The sequence below is a fragment of the Zootoca vivipara genome, chromosome 2 (assembly GCF_965207765.1).
Source record: "Zootoca vivipara chromosome 2, rZooViv2.hap1.1, whole genome shotgun sequence".
Taxonomy (NCBI): domain Eukaryota; kingdom Metazoa; phylum Chordata; class Lepidosauria; order Squamata; family Lacertidae; genus Zootoca; species Zootoca vivipara.
In genome coordinates, this window is record NC_142584.1 from 41,024,614 (window position 1) to 41,043,438 (window position 18,825).

At 42.9% G+C, this 18,825-nt stretch overlaps 1 protein-coding gene across 3 annotated transcripts in view; it reads left to right on the forward strand.

Moving 5' to 3' along the window:
• Positions 1–18,825, forward strand: part of CACNA1A (calcium voltage-gated channel subunit alpha1 A) — a 272,529-nt gene that overhangs the window by 129,079 nt on the left and 124,625 nt on the right. For all 3 annotated transcript variants that reach the window (XM_088661718.1, XM_088661717.1, XM_088661716.1), the window contains 3 exons: positions 9,818–9,909; positions 11,198–11,350; positions 12,152–12,339. In XM_088661718.1, the coding sequence (XP_088517844.1) occupies positions 9,818–9,909; positions 11,198–11,350; positions 12,152–12,339 (433 nt within the window). The remainder of the gene's footprint in view (positions 1–9,817; positions 9,910–11,197; positions 11,351–12,151; positions 12,340–18,825) is intronic.

Here is an 18,825-nt window from a genome sequence, read left to right on the forward strand (position 1 = left end):
AAGCCTCAATCTCAGATCTAGAATCCCTAGGTTCTGGATCTCAGCTTTTCTCAGAACTGCTTGGGCAGCCTGAGCAGGTCAGTATCTCTCTGGAGCCTCAGTCTCCTATCTGTAAAAGGGGGGGGATATATCAGAGAAGGATTCTGTATATGAAATGCATGCAGAACACAAATGATATCAGCCTCATTAATTTCATTGGGGTTTGGGGTGGGATTCAGTGCTATAAGCCGTTCTGACACTTCCACGTAGGAATGGAAGGATGGGATGTAAGGATTTTAATAACATAAAAATGCTTTGAAACTTGGGTTACTTTCCTCCTGTTTCATCATCATCATCATTAAAATAACATTCTATTTTGTTCCCCTGTTGTATACTGTTGGGTTTCTTTCCCATACCAGAGATTTCTGTACTGTAATGCATTTAGTTACATATGGCTCCATCAGCTGCAGTGCAGCTGCTAACTTTTCTGGGTGATACTTGCAGCCCAATTATGCCCCTTAGTGGGAAGGATGTGTATAAACTGCTCTGCCAGACTAAATTTCTGCTATTTACTCCATGCTTCAACCAGCAAAGTTTGGGATATAGGAATCATGTCAGACTCCTATAAAGTGGTGGACTGGGAATGAGGCAATTTTAAGTACAAGATTGCCAGTGCTCCCCCCCCATAGCTGTCAAGTTCTCCCTTTTTTAAAGGGAAATTTCCTTATGCCGAATAGGATTCCTCGCGAGAAGAGGGAAAACTTGACAGCTATGCCCCCACCCCACCCCAAGGTCTCCTATGCCTTGAAAAATTGCATAGCAAATTGAAGAAGTGCATCTTTTCCCATTGCTTCATATGCATTTGGGGGGGGGGGGGCGTTCACCTCCTGCATTTCACTTGCCATGCAACTTTTCAAGGTACAGGAACTCTGCCAGGAAAGAAAAAATGGCAACTCTAGGTTGCCTGACTCATTTTGCACATGAACTAGTTTGCAGTGGCAGGCAAAACCGAGAGATGGTGAGGTATGACTCAGATGATGCACTCTCATAGATAGATAGAGAGACCTCTGCCATTGGCCAAAGGAAGGAGCAGATTCCTGGAGTGTGGCAGTGGGCCTGATTCAGGCTTGTCCTAAAATGTTCTAGTGCTCTAGAGAGCATGACCCACTAGGATTCTTTTTTGATCCTTTCATTTGCAAATGTGGGCCAAACCTCCATGTGAGAATGGAGATTAATGGTGCAGATTAACCTTTTCCCTCTGTCTTGATCCTGAAGCTTCTATTTGCATCAGGTGGGGATTTCTAACTGGCACTAAGGCTATGCATATACTATACATTGAAAGCACACAATTTCCCCTAAAGAATTCTGGGAATTGTAGTTCATTAACGCAGGGATGGAATTTGGTAATATGGAGCCCTGAGTGAAGACAAAATTTGCCCCACCCAAATATTTATTAATTTTCACAATAATTCCTTTTGGTACCTTGAGTAGGTACCCATATAAATATAGGTGGTATTATTAATATTATTATTACAGTGGTACCTTGGTAGTCGAATGGCTTGGCTCCTGGACAAATTGGCTCCCGAATGCCACAAACCCAGAAACGAGCGTTCAGGTTTGCAATCGTTTTTTGGAAGCCGAAGAGCCAACACGGCTTCCGCAGCTTCCGACTGAGTGCAGGAAGCTCCTGCAGCCAATTGGAAGCCACGCCTTGGTTTTCAAACTGTTTCGGGAGTCGAACCAACTCCTGGAACAGATTATAAGAACCAAAATACCAAAGTATTATTATATTCCCCCTCGGTTGTTGCCCTGTGCATGTTCTTTGAAGGAAGTAATGTGGTTTAACGCACTACAGCAATATAGTGTGTTTGTCATGAGTAACACTGGGACTTTCTGATTTCAGTGGGACTTTCTTGACAGTGTACTAGGATCACAGACTTGAACCAAAACTATTCAAGATGTTGAAATTCTCATCGGCCTGTCCTAAGAGGGTCTGTATTTTGGTGCTGACATAGAGCTGCTGCTGTTTTCTTTTTTTCCATTATATAGACCTGTAATGGGGATTGAAATAGATATAAATATTTCACTATGCCCAATCCTGAGCCATGGTGGTTTTGTGATCTTTTGTGTATGATCTCTTTTGGGATAATACACTATGTAAATTAGTGATAGCTTGGGATACATGTGAATTTACACTGCAGGAGCCATTTTTGCCACCTCCCCCCTCCCCTTACTGAAGGGAAGGTGACAATAACTTCACCCAAAGCTTTTTCAGGGCAGGCTGTTTAACACCCAGCCTGCTATAAATATTCTCCTGATGGTCATATTTTAAAAGCATCTATAGCTTTGGTGCCCTTGATAATTGTGTAATTAAAAATAGAAAAATGCAAGACTGCTAAGAACCAGCTGGTGGCTTGTAAACCAAACCTATACATGCTTGCTGCTGGCTTCAACAAGATCTGCACCTCTTTGGCACAACACTGTTTAGGGTTAAATGGCTTTGGTGCAATTTGTTTATCAGTTGATTTTAACAATACATTATTGGCTCTGAAAATAATGCAAGCCTTTGCAGAATGGTACTGGGGTGTCTGGTTTTTTTTATGTCTATTTCCCTCCCATTTTCTTCTTTTTTATAAATCCCTGGGCAATTCATGCTGAAGTTTAACCCAATGCTGAGTCTGCTTCCTCTCCCTCTAGTCTGACTTTGAGTGTGTCTGGGCAAGACAGAATGCTATATAAACCCAGATCCAGGCCTGTGCATTAGCATGCAGGGGAAAAGAATGCATATAAAATCAAGAACTCAACAGCAGGACAACCATACAGCTTTTGCATATCTTTAAACACCTCAGAGACTAGGCATGTGGCATGCCAGATCCAGTGGTGTGCTCTGAAACACAGACGTGGTGAGCCTCATTGAGGAACAATTTCAGAATGGCTTTATTCTCCACACTGCACTCTCATGGCACACACTAACAGCTCCCTCTGACATTGAGTTGCAGCATTTGCAATGAGTGAATGCTCTGGTAAGAAGTACATGCGAACAGAGTCATATTTTGCCTGGGTTCGTAGTGCTTCCATCCTGACTGCAATTCTGCACATAGTTCTGCCCTCCCAATGATGTATCTGAACCACTGAAGTTATGGAGCAACGGGATTGATGGGAATGTGACCCATCACTACATCTTGTCAGTAGTGAGCCCCACATGTGGCAGATGTCTTCTCTCCAAATAGGTGCTTCATTAATTGCTCCATAAATAGTACCACTACATTGTTATTTTGCTCAGTGACAGTTCCTCTTCTCCCTTGCCTCAGCCTCTTGCCCAGCCTGCTGGAAGTGAGAGTGTAGCCACTGAGAGAATGTTTACTGCTCCTCTTATACAGCTGCAGTGGAACTCTGCATAGGGACAGTGTTTTGTTCCATGTGGCCAGGCTGTGGTCCTACAAGGTAAAAGTGATCACGAGTGTGTGGCAAGTAGCATCAATGATTGGAGTGGATTGCCTGGCATTCACCAACAGAACTTACCTGTGTATGGGTTTATCAGGCCACCTCCCCCTTTCTACATACTATGCACTTTATTTTTTGTTTCTTTTGTGGAAGAAATTTCTTCCTATTTATCCATGTAGGGAGGACTACTTGATCAATATCTGGGTTGGGGCAGGAAGAGTGATGAGAGATGTTTGCCACATTCATACTTAGTTTAAGCTATGGTATTCTCCACCTCATACCTGAAAACCACACACACTTCTTTGCTCCACTTGGAATGATGGGGTAGAAGTTTCTGTTGGCAGCTTGTGCATGGTATCCTCAAGCAGAGAGTACATGTAGGGTTCTGAGAAGTCAAGGGTCTGCCACCTGCTTTTCCTTCATTTTTCCTGAGGCCAGGTTATTTGTGCTAATTGCTTCATTTTTGTGAAAAGTTCACCCTCGTGTGTCTGCATTTGCCTGACATGAAGCCAGAGAGATCTAGACCAGGGTTGGCAAACCAGTGGCCCTGCAGATGTTGTTGGACTTCAACTCCGCCACCCCCTGCCAGAATGCCAGTGGTCAGAAATGATGGGAGTTGTAAGACTACCATGTTTGGAGACCCACATGGTGAACTCTATCAGTTGAGTAATGGGCTCCATGGTATAGGGACTGATATACTGGTATGGATGTGTTTGAACTTGTGATTGCCTGTAGTTAGACTTCTGCTTTCCAATGCAATAGTGTGAGGGGAGCTGGATGAGGTGGCTCACAGCGCATTTGTCTCTCTGCCGAGTTCACTGACAGAGCTTTTTGTGCCATCCCTTTCATTGGCACAATGTTATGATTGGTGTGCTGGCCCAGAGCAGGGATTGGAGGTTCAAAGGATTTGGAGTGAACCTGCTCCTTCCCCAGTTCTGCCCTGTTTTGTCACCTCCACAAGTGTAGTTGCACTAGCATATCTCTTTGATAGTATGCCACTATAGGGCCCTATATGTATGGAGGACTTCTAAGGTGTTCTAAGTGGTGTGTATTAAACATTGAATTGTGCCTACGTAGCAACTGCAGTTGCTCCTATCCATTCAATGTCACCCTTGTATCTCCTTTCTCTCACTCAAAATTTAGATTGTAAGCCCTTTGGGGCTTGAGGTAGGGATCTGTTGCTGTTGTTTTTTTCTTATGTCACACGATAAAGTCCTACCGTATATACAGTACTGGTGTAGTAGTACTAATAGGAATAATTGCACCAAGATTAGATATCACTTCTGCACTGCCACCCATTCCTACTATATGCCCGTTCTCCTACCCCACATCTTCTGCAGCAATACCACTGGCCACAGCAGAATGGAGGAAGAGAGTGGGAGAGGAGACTAGTGGAGAAACAGAGTGGCTTCACCCTTTTCTAGTGCCTTGGGACCTTTCAATGAACTTGCCGCAATCCAGCTTGGAATACTATGAGCATGGGAGCATGTTTCTGCACACAGGTCCTCCTTTGCTGGACTGGGAACCTCGTTTATATACCACTATTGTGTGTGCATATTTTTTTTTCTCCCATCCAACAGCTCCTCATTCAAGATCATGCTTCTCAGAGGAGGGTGGGGAGCAAGGGATGGGATCCAGTCACCCAATCTGTTCCCCACCAACCAACTGTTCAGCAGGTTTTTAACTTTTTCATGGAGCTCTGCTATACATAGTCCAATGGCTTGGATCAACTATATTCAGGCGTAGACCTGGCATGGCAGCTCTATCCATGCAAATGCTGAGGAGGAACGACATTACTGGTTTTCCTAGTGGACCTCCGTGGGGCTAAACATTGCCAAAGGAAGGAATGGCAATCAGGAGGGTCTAGAAATGTAGGGTAGTGGGTAATAGAGCCATTGTGACTTCAGAATGTCTCTAATCTAAGTACCATAGTACACAAGAAGAGTCTGGTTGGCTTGAAGCAGGCATCCTCAAACTTCAGCCCTCCAGATGTTTTGGACTACAATTCCCATCATCCCTGACCACTGGTCCTGTTAGCTAGGGATCATGGGAGTTGTAGGCCAAAACATCTGGAGGGCCACAGTTTGGGGATGCCTGGCTTAGAGCAAAGGCTTTCCACTGTGGCAATCAGATGCTTTTGAAAAGATCACAAGTGGTACTTTGCTTCAGTCTCCCCAGCAACTGAAACTCATAGGAATATTGTCTCTAAACATGGAAATGCCATACAACCATCATGGTCAATCACTGATGCATCGTTCATGAATTTGTCTAATCTCCTTTTAAAACCACAAAACCTGAGATCTTCACCACATAACTTGGAAGTGAATTTCATAAATTTATTATGCACTGTGTGAAGAAGGTACTGTCTTTTGTGTTTCAGCAGCTGGGAATGCGAAAGAGGGGCAAAAATCAACAGCCTAAGGCAAACTAAAAGATAGAAAACTATTTACTCTGACTAACTTCAGGGTAGTAACGTTGTTACTGTGGTCTGATATTTAGACGTGTCCGATGAAAATAGGTACACATTCAAGAGGTGAAGTCAGGTATTAAAAGCGGGGGGGGGGGGGTTCCACCATCCAAGATTGAACCAATTTGTATGTGCCAAGATGGTTCAGAGTAAAATTTGAATATTGGAGCAAATATTTTTTAATGAAATCTTATATTTATGATACCTTACCCTATACCAGCTGCTAAAAAGTTGCACGCTCCCCACTGTGTTGATGAAATTTAGGCATATTTGGTAGGTTTGTAAAAAATAAAAAAAGAGAAATTTTGGGTTGCTGTTACAAAGAAAAATGATAAGATCATAGGATATAAATTAATCATGGATCCCACAACTATATTATCAGAAAAACTGAATAAGGCATTACCAATAAATTTTTAAAGTGAAATGGTGGGGAATATGTTGGCAGCAGCACAGATATTGATAGCTAAATGTTGAAAGAACCAGCAAAAGTCATCTGTAGGGGAATATGGAAAATATATTTGGCATACAATATTAATGCACAAAGTATTTTATAATAAACTTTAATAATGAGAAAGGTACCTTTGTAAGTGTGAATTTATTTCGTAATGGACTCTTAAATCTTGATATAAAAATATTGGGAAACCAGTTTTGAAAGTTGTATAAGATTGAAAACCATGCTCTTTTGTAAAAGAAAGAACTGTACTGGTGTTATTTAATCACAAACCAATTCTGTTCAATATTAATCCATTATTATGTAATTAGAGAAGTGATTAATAGATTTTAATAAATCATTGTTTAACATAATGATATAGTGTTGTACTATATCACACAATGATAATTAACTGGAATATTTATGTGATTTTTTTAAAGAAATAAGAGTTTATTATTAATAATAATAAATATTCAGTGCAGCAATACATAGGATGGAGAGAGAGTGGAGGCTGAAACATTACACTTCATAACAGCAAGGTAAGGATATTCCGCTGCAAAGGGGGGTTACTATCAAATGTACTTTACATTTGATTCTCCCTTTGTTTTAGGGCAGTTGTACATAAAAGATGTAAAACATACACGAAATACTTAAAATTTAAAGTCTAAGCCAAGGAACATCACAGAAAGTGGTGAGGCAGATCAGAATAATTGACAGGTGGCACCATCATAATGTCACATGATTGGCAGAGGTTGCTAAAAAATGGGCCATTTATGGGCCATTTGGAGGGGCTCAGTAGGCTAAATCAGGCTTGCAGGATCCACAAGTTTCATACTGCAGTCTGCAGCAGAAATGTGGAAAAAAGCTCAGTACATGTCTTGTGTCATGTTTTTCCGCTTCTGTGTCATGTATGAACTACCTGCACTTCAGGGTCTAGACACAAAATCTCCCCCCACCTCAGCTTGGGGTATGAGAACAGCACATAAACTCCAGGAAAAAATGCTACCTTGTAGGCGCCATATATTCTTGAAAGCAAATTATGCCAGCTTAGAGTTAGTGAGTTCTTTATCTTTCTTCCCATTTGTCCGAGACTGTGGCATACACCTTGCTCCCCCCCCCCCCCGCTGAGTCACATGGCCAGAGTAGATAAGTGGTTCCTAATCAGAGTTGCTCATTGAGCCCATCTGAGTCAGCTTTTTAATTACCATAAGAAAAAGATAGGAACACAGCAAGAATAACTTCTAATTCCAGAGCCCAGAGATCTCATTACAACACAATTATTATCCTCTAAAATGTAACCACTTTTAAGTTAGGAAAGGCACAAAAGGGGGGGGGCTGCTTAACTAAAAACCAGTGAAAGGATGCTAAGATCCTTGCCACGTATTTATGCCGTGTATGGTGCGTTTACCACTTGCCCGTGTTACGATGATCCTGAATGCATTGCAGTAAAATGAAGAGATTATGATAACAACCATCATCATATTATTTCATAGCACTAAACCAATTGCAGGCAAAGTTCTTGGGATCCTTCCCAGCTATTGGGAAGGAGTGGTGGATTAAATTAGGCAGTTATGGAGAATGATTATTACTAGCTGGAAAAGGAACGAAGGTCAGCAAAAGAGAGATGGCATTCTTCAGATATATAAAGTGTTGTTTAAACAGGAAGGTTGGGTCGCTTTCTGTGCCAGTGGCAACAGAATATCCACACACACACACACCCTTTTAAAAAAATATTTATATCCTGCCTCTGAGGCAGCTAACAGCTAATAAAATCATAAAAAGAAAACATTAAAAAAAACCAGCAAGTAATTATCGGTTCATTAGAAACCACCTTCTTAAATGAACCTATTTAGTCTGGTTGTTGTCTGTTACCTAAAAGCACAGAGAGGAAGTCACCTGAAACTTTGAGTGGACACAAGCTAAGGGCTTCTTTGCACTGACCAACTACTACCTCTAAGCCATAGGTAGGCAACCTAAGGCCCGTGGGTTCTCAATCTGGCCCGCGGATGGTCCAGGAATCAGCGTGTTTTTACATGATTAGAATGTGTCCTTTTATTTAAAATGCATCTCTGAGTTATTTGTGGGGCCTCTCTGGTGTTTTTACATGAGTAGAATGTGAGCTTTAAAATGCATCTCTGGGTTATTTGTAGGGCATAGGAATTCGTTCATTTCCCCCCCCCAAAAAAAAATATATAGTCCAACTTGAAGGACGGTGGACCAGCCCATGGCTGAAAAAGGTTACTGACCCCTGCTAAGCAGTAGTTGGCCCACTTCAGCCATGCATATGGGCATAGCCAGGATTTATTGGGTGGGGAGGGGACAGGATTTATTGGGGGGGTAGAACTGAGTTGTCTGCAATGCAATTGGTCACTTATTTAAGCATTTTTTGTTTATTTACTTGATTTGGGGGGAGGGAGCTGCCCCCCTTGCCACGCCCATGCCCAGGCATATGCCAATGATGATGTAGGGAAATATTAGCATGGTACATCCCTGGAGAGCAACCTGTTTTCCTGGAAGGCCACTTTGGGAAGTGAGTGGGTGATTTTGGCTAATTCTTCAACTCCAGTCCATACATTTCTCTGCCAGCAAATTGGGTTGCAACTAACTAGTACACATTGGATGCAGCAGCATCCGTTCTTATGATTGCTGCATAAGGAGATGGAGGTGGGGGTGGGGAGTAAGGCTGCTGTGACTGCGGCATTCACTGACAACTTTATCCATGTGTAGATCAGTTCACAGTAATACTTCCTTGCCTGGTTGTGGGCACATGTGATTTTTGTCTTCAGGCATTTGCATACAAGTCTAGGTTTTCAGATGTAATTTTTAAGATTTCGTACAGATAAAATAAAAAAGGATGTGCATGGGTCCAAGGGGTCTCCTTCCCTTGTGGAAGTAGCCAACAAATACTTATTTCCAACTCAACAGTCCCTGGATACAATCTATTCTTTCATATAAATGGTACATGAACCAGATAGAAATTTGGAGACTATGGTTTTCCTTGATAAAATGGTGATTAGGAAAAGGGTTAATCCCACTTCTTGGGTGCTATGCTCCTTATCTGAATTGATTGTGCTTTAATGGAAGCCTGACATTCAGCAGGAGAAACTTCCCGGCATGTGAATTGGTGAGGAAAGCTTCTTAATGTCTGTACATGAAACATGACACACCTAAAATTTGCAGTATTTTTGTACTCTCTAAATGCAATTAATGTGTATTAGTGGAATGGTGGAGCTATTAGTTATTGTGGATTCAGAATAAAGGAACAATTGCTATTAATCCTCAGGAAATGAGTATGATATCTTGCAGACATCCCTAGAATTAACTTCCATAAGAAGGAAAACCTCCACATGCTTTTGGAGAAGTCCAGATTCCTTCCAAACCGTAGCAGGCTGGATTTCCACTGCGTTATTGGGGGAAATCTACTTTTCTTCCTACTCTGCTCTGCTGAAAAAGACCAAGTTCTCAGCACCAACACTTCCTCTTTATTTCTCTTGCAGCATCCTGGCAACAGTCGGCACCGAATTTGACCTGCGGACTCTGCGGGCTGTTCGTGTGCTCCGGCCACTAAAGCTAGTGTCGGGAATCCCAAGTGAGTAAACTGCACTCTTCATGTCCTGCAGCTCACTTGTAACCTCTTTGGAACACCCACCTTAGCATCTTCCTACAAGATATAATGACTGACCCAGGCAGGGGTTCTCGTCTTCCTGTGGCCCCAGTATCAACCTCTGCCACCACCTCCTGGGAACCTACAACATTTCTTACAGCATTCCCATGCAACCCATATGAACCGGCTTGGACCCTGTGTTCATCATCCTAGGCCCTTCTTTGTTTGCCTCTTCCTCAAGAGGTTTGGGGTTGGCAACATGAAAACAGGCCTTTTCTGTGGTTGCTCCCCATTTGTGGAATGCTCTCCCTAGGGATGCTTGCCTGGTGCCTTCATTGCATTTCCGTAGGCACCAGGCGAAAAAGTTTCTTTGTAGCCAGGCTGATTAATATTCTATGGTTTTTTAAATGTGTTTGAGGGTGGAGGATTATTGGGTTTTTAATGTATCTTACATTCTCATATATTGTTTTTATGTTGTGAACCACCCTGTGATCTTCAGATGAAAGGTGATATACAAAATAAATAAATAACCCAATGCCTAATCAAAGAATCTGTCCTCTCCCTGTAAAACCCAGACTCTAATCCTAGGGACACCTTCCCAGAAGTAAACCCCATTGATCACAGCAGGACTTACTTTTGAGTAAACATACATAGCATTGCACTGCCACCCCTTATTCTCCTATAGCCTCTACATGTAGGAACTAGAGCATCAGCCAGGAGTATGGCATCACTGGATATCCTTCCAAAGTTCTTGAATGCTAGGAGCGATGTCTAGAACTTGTGGAGTTTCCCATTTGTTTCCATGGTAGAGATTTGGAAATAATTTGCATGAATGGAGGCTATTCCAATGCAAGGTGGTTATCAAAAGGGATTTGGGAATATCCACGTAAATTCCATACTTGGGAAGATCTGATCCCTTGTGACCTTCCAAAATGGTTCTTGCTTAATATCAGCTAGTTCAGGTTTCTTATTAGGATTTCTTCTTTCTAGGCTTATGGTCTCTTCTGAAAATATCATGTAGCAGAAAAAGAAATGGTCATAGATTATAACCACATGCTGTACAGAATGAGGAATTTATTTTCTCTCATTCTTCTGTCTCCACTACTTCTGAATGCAATAAGGAGTGAATTCTGGGTTAAAGAGGGGGGATTTGCACAAAGCAGGGAGCAGTGATCAGGTCCCTCCCTGCTCCTGTTGAAATTTAAGTACAGTATGCATACTTATGGACCTGCCTTGTGATAATCCTGCTCTGCCCCCTGTCTTTTGCTTCCAGGTTTACAAGTCGTCCTCAAGTCCATCATGAAGGCCATGATACCTCTGCTGCAAATTGGCCTCCTCCTATTTTTTGCAATCCTTATTTTTGCAATCATAGGGTTAGAATTTTATATGGGGAAATTTCACACCGCCTGCAAGGATATTATTACAGGTAGGTAAAGAGCATCTGTTTCTCTGTGTCTGCTCCTCACCCTCACCATCCCAAGCTCAGTCATAGAAGGCAGTGAAGTTGTTTTGACTCTGGATAATAGGTATCAGGCAAACTTTTTTTCTGCTAGGATTAAATGAGCCAGGCTGAATATACTGAGTAAGCAAGTTTAGGGCAGGGGTGAGGATCTAAAAAGGGTCAACACTCCTAGGATTACTTTGGTAAGTGGACGGGAACTCCCACTTGCCAGTCACCTGATTTCCCCTGATCTCCTGTGACATCAGACATTTCCTCTGCCATGTCTCCAAAGGAGGATTTGAGAGTGTACTTAAGAGTTCACTTCTGATAATTTATTTGCGGCTGCTGTTTGAACCTTTCCCATATCCAATGCCAGGTGATTTAAGGTGGGTGAGGCACACCCAAAACAGCCTCTTGAACCAAACCAGTGACCTGGTGAGCCTAATTAGTTCCTTGTTGCAGGGTTTCTTCTCCCCCCTCCAACTTGTGTAGGAGAAGAAATGTAGGCTGGATAGAAATGTACATGTTGGGTGGTGAGCCTCCTTGCGAGACTGACCTCAGGCCAAAACAGCTCTACCTGTTTCTACAGAAGCCAAGTACAGGGAATGCTAATTGACTGATCCCTGTGATATCACCACCTCTTTCCCTTTTCATATAACTTTTTTGTTATAGGGTGCTGAACAAATGTTCAAGCAACTGAACATTCCATGATGTGCTTTATTACCTGCTCCTGTGCCTGGCACAGTTGCAGTAGAACCAGAGAGTCTCTTTTTCCTCCCTCTACAGATGAAATCAAGGAGGAAGCTCCATGTGGAACGGACGCGTCATCACGCCTCTGCCCTAATGGGACCAAGTGTGAAGAATACTGGCAAGGACCCAACTATGGGATCACGCAGTTCGATAACATCCTGTTTGCCGTGCTGACTGTCTTCCAGTGTATCACCATGGAAGGGTGGACTGACCTCCTATATGATGTGAGTATTATTGTTATTTATTTATACCCAGCATTCTTCTCTCAGAGGGACTCAAGGCAGCTTACAAAGAAATATATTAAATGGTAGAACTGGCTGTATTATGGTTCTGTCTGCAGAATTTACTGCTGCAAGAAAAAAATAAAAACAAGGACTTAAGTACAGTCATACCTTGGAAGCCGAATGAAATCTGTTCCGGAAGTCCGACTTCCAAAATGTTTGACTTCCAAGGCACGGGTTACGATTGGCTGCAGGAGCTTCCTGCAGCCAATCGGAAGCCCCACCAGACGTTCAGCTTCCAAAAGAATGTTCACAAACACTCACTTCCGGGTTTGTGGTGTTCAGGAGCCAAAACATTTGACTGCTAAGGTGTTTTTCAACCAAGGTACGACTGTAATTTGAAAAGATAGTATCTCTGGTTATATTGTGAATGTAGGCAGGCATTGGCCTAATGCTGATAGAAGAACATTGTGGCTTTTTCTATGGTATAAAGGAATGATGAGTATAATATGTACCTAGGCATGGGAATTAGGACCTGTTTGCCACATTCCTGCCTTGTTCATTTGTTGGCTGCATACATGCATATATCCCTTTTTCACCAACATGCTTCAGTTTCATCTGTAGTAACTGCTGTTTTTCTGTGGAGTAGCAAATTAGTTTTTGCATCTGTCCCATAGCCAAGCATTCAGAGATCAGTTTCTAGAATGAAACTGTGAAGCATTCCATCTAAACCAGGGGTTGGGTGATCTCAGGTCCAGGGGCCCAATGCAGCCCTTCAGGCCCTTGGACCTCTCCCTAGGCCACCCCTTTCACTGGCCCTGCCTCACACCCTCCATGATAGTTTTTTTGTTAGCTGTAAGATGTCCTTGAATTCTGATAAGGTCTCATTTCCATGATGGTTGTAAGTAGAAACTTGTTGTTGTTTAGTCGTTTAGTCGTGTCCGACTCTTCGTGACTGATCAGAACTGGGGGGGGGGTTAATGGAGAAAACAGATCTTCCCACTGGCTGCCCTTTGACCATTCAAGCTAGGTTTCATAACATAGGTAATGAACCATGGGACAGTGGTGGTGGAGATTTCTCAGTATCTGTTGTGGAGCTTTAAGAGGTCACACAGGCAAAATGGTGCAATTATTGAGGATAGCTCGATTGCATTATGTGCAGCACAGTCTCTCACACACACCCAAATTATATTCCAGACCTTGAATTAAGAGGCCAGTAAATGGCAGTCCCAGTCCCTTACTTTTTCCTCTTTGGTGTTGAGTACAGCTGGTGGCTGGTTGTGTGGATAAGGCACAAGTGTCACAGCTGAACCAACATGGGGATGAAGAATTAATCCCAAAGCCACAGGGATTCCTGAATCCTCGGAGCAATTTAGGAAGAGGAAGGAAATTGGATTTCTCTAAAGAGTCCCAGCCAGACACCCCAGAACCAAGCAGATTGTTCTTTTACAACATCCTAATCATATACCAGCAGTCAGTTTCTTGTTATATACGAGCAGCTAGTTGGATCTGCTCCTCTGAGGCCTCCTGTTAGGATTGGTCTGCCTGTCATTAGGAAATAAGATCATTTGGAATTCAAAAGATAAAAGCACTCTACACCAAAGAGGCAATGTACATTTTTTGCTGGAGGTACAGTTCTAAGACCCTGTTTTCCAAAGCCAGGCTGCAGAGCAGAGCACAGGAGACTGATAACTTCTGTGAGTCACAACAAGCACACCTGATTCCAGAATAGCTCAACAGGAACCTTTATCCCATAGCAGCAGACTCTGTAATAAGAAGCAAAAGAATCTGAATTGAACTGGAATGAAATGAAATGAGATGCACCCATTTTGGGAGAGTTTACTTCTGCAGGGGAGCCTTATAGGAACCTGGGGTAGCCATGGTGGCATGTCAAAATGTACTGCCACTTACCTAAAACATTTAGATGAGCACAGCAAGGACTGCCTGTCCTAGATAGCTCCGAGCAGCTAGAAAAAAACAAGGGAAAGAGCCTGAAAGCACTCAGACTACCTTGTAAAAAAGAAAAAAAAACAGCAGCAAATACATCAGTAGGAGCAGACCATGCTCAGAAAGAACTGTAGACATGCATATCTACATTCTGATCTGATCATGATCTGTTGGATGCAGACTTGGAAAGGTGGCTCCTAATTGTGGAACATACGAAAATCCTCCGCCATCCCTGTTCAGGTGGCTCCACAGGCTCCTAACCACTAGTTTTAGTGTCCAGAACCCATTCTAGCATCCCAGCTGGTGGTACAGCATCCCCGTAAAAAGCCAGCCCATCCTTCTTTGACTCTGAGCTCAAGGCTGAGATTGTTAACAACAGTTTTGGGCTCTGCACAGGGATTAGACAAAGGATGAAAATTTAAGAGGGGGTGTTTTGCATGCTGCTCAGCTGAGCATCTGAAAAAGAGAACTCTCAGCTGTAAGGTGAAAAAGTTTGATGGCCTCTCACACTTTAATGGTAGCCACCAGTGAAGATTTGTCATTTTCCCTGCATTGTCACTTGAAATGACTCTACATCATGATGTAGTGTAATTCTGGGGCATCACAGGAAAATAAAAACGGCAGCTGCTAGCCTGAGGAGCACCAGTGAATTTCAAAACTTGTCCCCCTTATTTCATGGCCCCTGAGTGGGAACATAGAAGGAGGAGGCAATTTTGCTTCAGTCTAGTTTTGCAGTCCCAGCAACAGCAGAGGGTTTTGCATAAGAAATGGCATTGCTGGTTCCCCCAGTTGATAATATTTGCTCTTTTAAAATCAGATGCTAGTGGTGTCAACTTGTTTAATATAATCCTGGTTTTGTACAGCTGCTGTAGATATCTGTCCCCAAAAGCAGAAGGCTACTCCGGTATGTGAGAGGATGCAGAAGCCAGGTGATCTAGGGTTGTGCACTGGTAGACCTTGGGAGCAGATAGTGGTTTAGGAGAAACAAAGAATATTAGCAGGAGAGAATGTTGGTTGTAGAAGTCTTTTAAAAGGATAGAGCAGAGTTGGCAGAAGGCAAAGGATGGGTGAGACATGGAAAGGGAGGGAGACTGGCTGGTAGCCAGGGAGGGTGGATCACTGTAATGGAGAGAGCATTGATCAGTCATGTAAATGGCAATTGATGAGACTGGGCATGTTGAGTTTGTGTTTCAAGAAGCGTGAGGAGTGGTGAGGTCAAGAAGCCAGGAAGATTAGCACAGATTTTAAAATCTCTGGAGAAAGGGAAGAGAGCCAGGAGTCAGACACAGTTCTTGTTTACTGAAGTTGATTATGGATAGTACCGAAGGACCAGCTATGGGGGCACCAATATGATATGTTGGTGGTACTCTCTCACATAATGTGTGATTAAAACATCCCCATTTTGCCTGCGAAACTCATTGCCCCAGAACTGAATGTCACTTGTTAAATTCTGAGTAAGGAGTAATAGTTATTGTTGAATGTTTGTTATGCTCACAAGAGGCAATTACTGAGGCTACAATAGTACTGTTAATATTAGTAACTGAATCATGTATGTAAACACAGCACTTCTTTCTATTCCCCTGCAAGATTACATATCCCATGAGCAAACCATTTAAAAAGGAGGATGTGATGCAGGAGCCAAGTAACTGATAGGTGACAGGAGAGCAGGAGTGGATATAAGACTCTTTCTACAGCAAAATAAACTTGAGTAAGAAATTAGATTTGAATGCTCCCATACACCTCAATCTAAATAGTTAAAGCTCTGTAAAACATCTGAAATTGACCCTCAAACTATATTGGGAGTAGGAGAAGCCAATGTCACAGAGTGAGGAATTCCGGAAAAAGCAAAGTCATTGGTTGTTGTTTTTTAGTATGATATGGTAGTTTTTCTTTAGTTGTTGGGAAAATAGCTCCTCATAAACCTATAGCTGTCTAGATGTAGTCCTAAAAACATAAGAAGATCTCTACAGGTTCAGAATTAAGGTCCACCCAGTCCAGTATCCTGTTTTCAGGAGAAGTCAGCCAGGTGTCTCTGGGAAAACCACAAACAGGTCATGAAAGTGACTGTCTTCCCGGTTGCTGCTCTCTCAGTAACTACTGTTCAGTAGCTCACTGCCTCAGAACCATTTTATCCCATTGAACCAGACCTTGGGAGGCATGTGCCAAAAGAAATTTCATTTCCATGTCCCACAAGAAGCACCCAGAGGTAAGTTTGGGACATACAATGCCCATTAACTGGGACATTAGAGACAGATCTCTCTTTGAGACATTCCTATATTGGAAACAAGACTTTCTTGTAAATTAATGCATCATCTACCATCATTTTAGTGTGTTGCTAACACTAAAAAGTTTGAACCCCATGAATCATCCCCTCCTACCTGCCCTCTTTTCAAAAGCATAGATGAGCAATATGTATGCTATTCTTTTCCTTTTTGCCTTGTGGGTCATCAAACTAGAAATCATGGGTGGTTTTTTTGAGAGAGACATGTGTTCTTTCAATTATACTCACAGTCCTCCCTTAGATCCTAATTCAGTTTGGATAATGCACTTGCAATAGCAGTGAACTATAGACTCTCTCTCCCCTTTCCCACTTAGAATGCGTGTGGATATTTCATTTTGCCTCTTACCTTTATAATGTATATATACTGCAAATATATGAGTGTTATTGCTGCCACACTACCATGCTCTCCTGGAAGACGTAGTTTTGCTATGGAAGGTGCATAGATGCCTGCAGCAGGGTTCAGTACTTTTAAGGCTGCATACAGGTGTACCTGCACATAGGAATGGGACAGTTTTTTCTACTGCGGGGTGAGCTCTGCTTCTCCCCTGCCTTCACTTCTCAAAGGAGGCGCACACAGTATCCAAACTGAAGCCGGTTGTTGTTACTCCTTTGCCCCTCTCCCCCACCAGCCTTCATTCAGGCATTCTATTTAAATCTCAAGCATGTGCACCTGGTGCTTGATTTGTTTGTTTTCAAGTTTTTAAAGAAAAGGCTTTCACAGAGTGTATTCAGTTTGGTATTGCTGCTCTGAGAAATGGGAGAGCTGGCTTTCTGATTGACATAAAGCTCCATCAGTCATTGCTGTGCTTCTGCAGCAAACTGGAAGAACAGTTTCCCCCTAAGCTCAGTCCTGGGAGAAGGTGGTGTTTAGCTCTAAATGCGGTGAGTGCATCTCCACAGCAGGCTCCCTGTAAAAATGGCACGTGTTTCTTTTCATTAGCAGCCATTCTACCTGGCTGCATCAGAGGAGGAGTCGAAACAGCAAAGCCTAATACAACAGCTTCACTAGGACCAGCTGCCATGTGGCTCTTCCTCTCCCAGGGCTGTCATCTGTTAGTAGCCATTTCACTTGGCTGCCTCTGGAGATGAGGTGAGACAAATTGGCCCCACTTCATTGGCTTAGCCAGGCCCAACTGCCATTTGGCTCCTCACTTCCCAGAACTATCTCTTCAGTAGCCATTCCACCTGGTCAATAGAACAACAATAATAGAATTGTATATCAGAATTGGCTCTCTCACATTTGCTCTCTTCTTCTTCTTTTTCTTCCCTGTCTCTTTTTCCTATTTTATATTGTAGCTGTTAGACTAAACCTGTGGGCAGGGTCTGTGGTATTTTTTTGTGGGGGGGGAATGTTTTTTTGTACAGCACCTATGTCTGGCTAGAAATGGGGAAATATTAGCAGTAATGTATATTTGCTAGTGTTGATAATTCGGTGTAGCCACAGAATTTGGGATGACAGACATTCGCATGTTGTAATATGAAGCAAATAGAAGTCTGTGTCTATTTTTCCTATGAGACGGCAGGAGAGCAGTACCAGCCAGATATCTTGGCTAATTAAACCCACAGCAGTTTGTACTTGAAAGAACCTGAGGGGCTGTTAAAACCACAGGAAACTGCCTTAAACCAAGTCCGAGCCATCTAGCCTTTAAGTGCAGGGTTTTGATTTTCCACAAATTGGCAGGGCAGGTCCTCAGATACAGATCAGGAGCATGGTATTGAGGGGGTAGACCACCCCAGCTAGAAACCTGATCAGAATCAGACTCCCCACAGCTGCAGTTTTGCACTACAAGAAAAGCCACCATGAACAAGAGGTGTCGCCCCCCCCCCCACCTTGTAGGCATAGGGGCTGCAGTCCAGATCTGGACCACAGCAAGAGGGTAAAGAGTTAAAGCCCCTCCCCTTACTATGTTAGGAGCCTACTTGAAAGGCCTCATACTGGTTATTTGTGTAAAAAGCAAAACCCCTGAATAAGCATGCAATTAAATGTACAGCTTAGCCCTCAGTATTCTTCACCTACTTTGCTTTCAGGCAGGGTTTTTCCAGCATGTAAAATGTTAATGTTTCAATAGTCTCTCTCATTTTTCTAAACACTGGGCATTCATGACTGCATGAAGTTTCCCTCCTTTTTAGGGAACATATTATTTGTATGGGGACCCAGGTGGTGCTGTGAGTTAAACCACAGAGCCTAGGACTTGCTGATCAGAAGGTCAGCGGTTCGAATCCCTGTGACGGGGTGAGCTCCCGTTGCTCGGTCCCAGCTC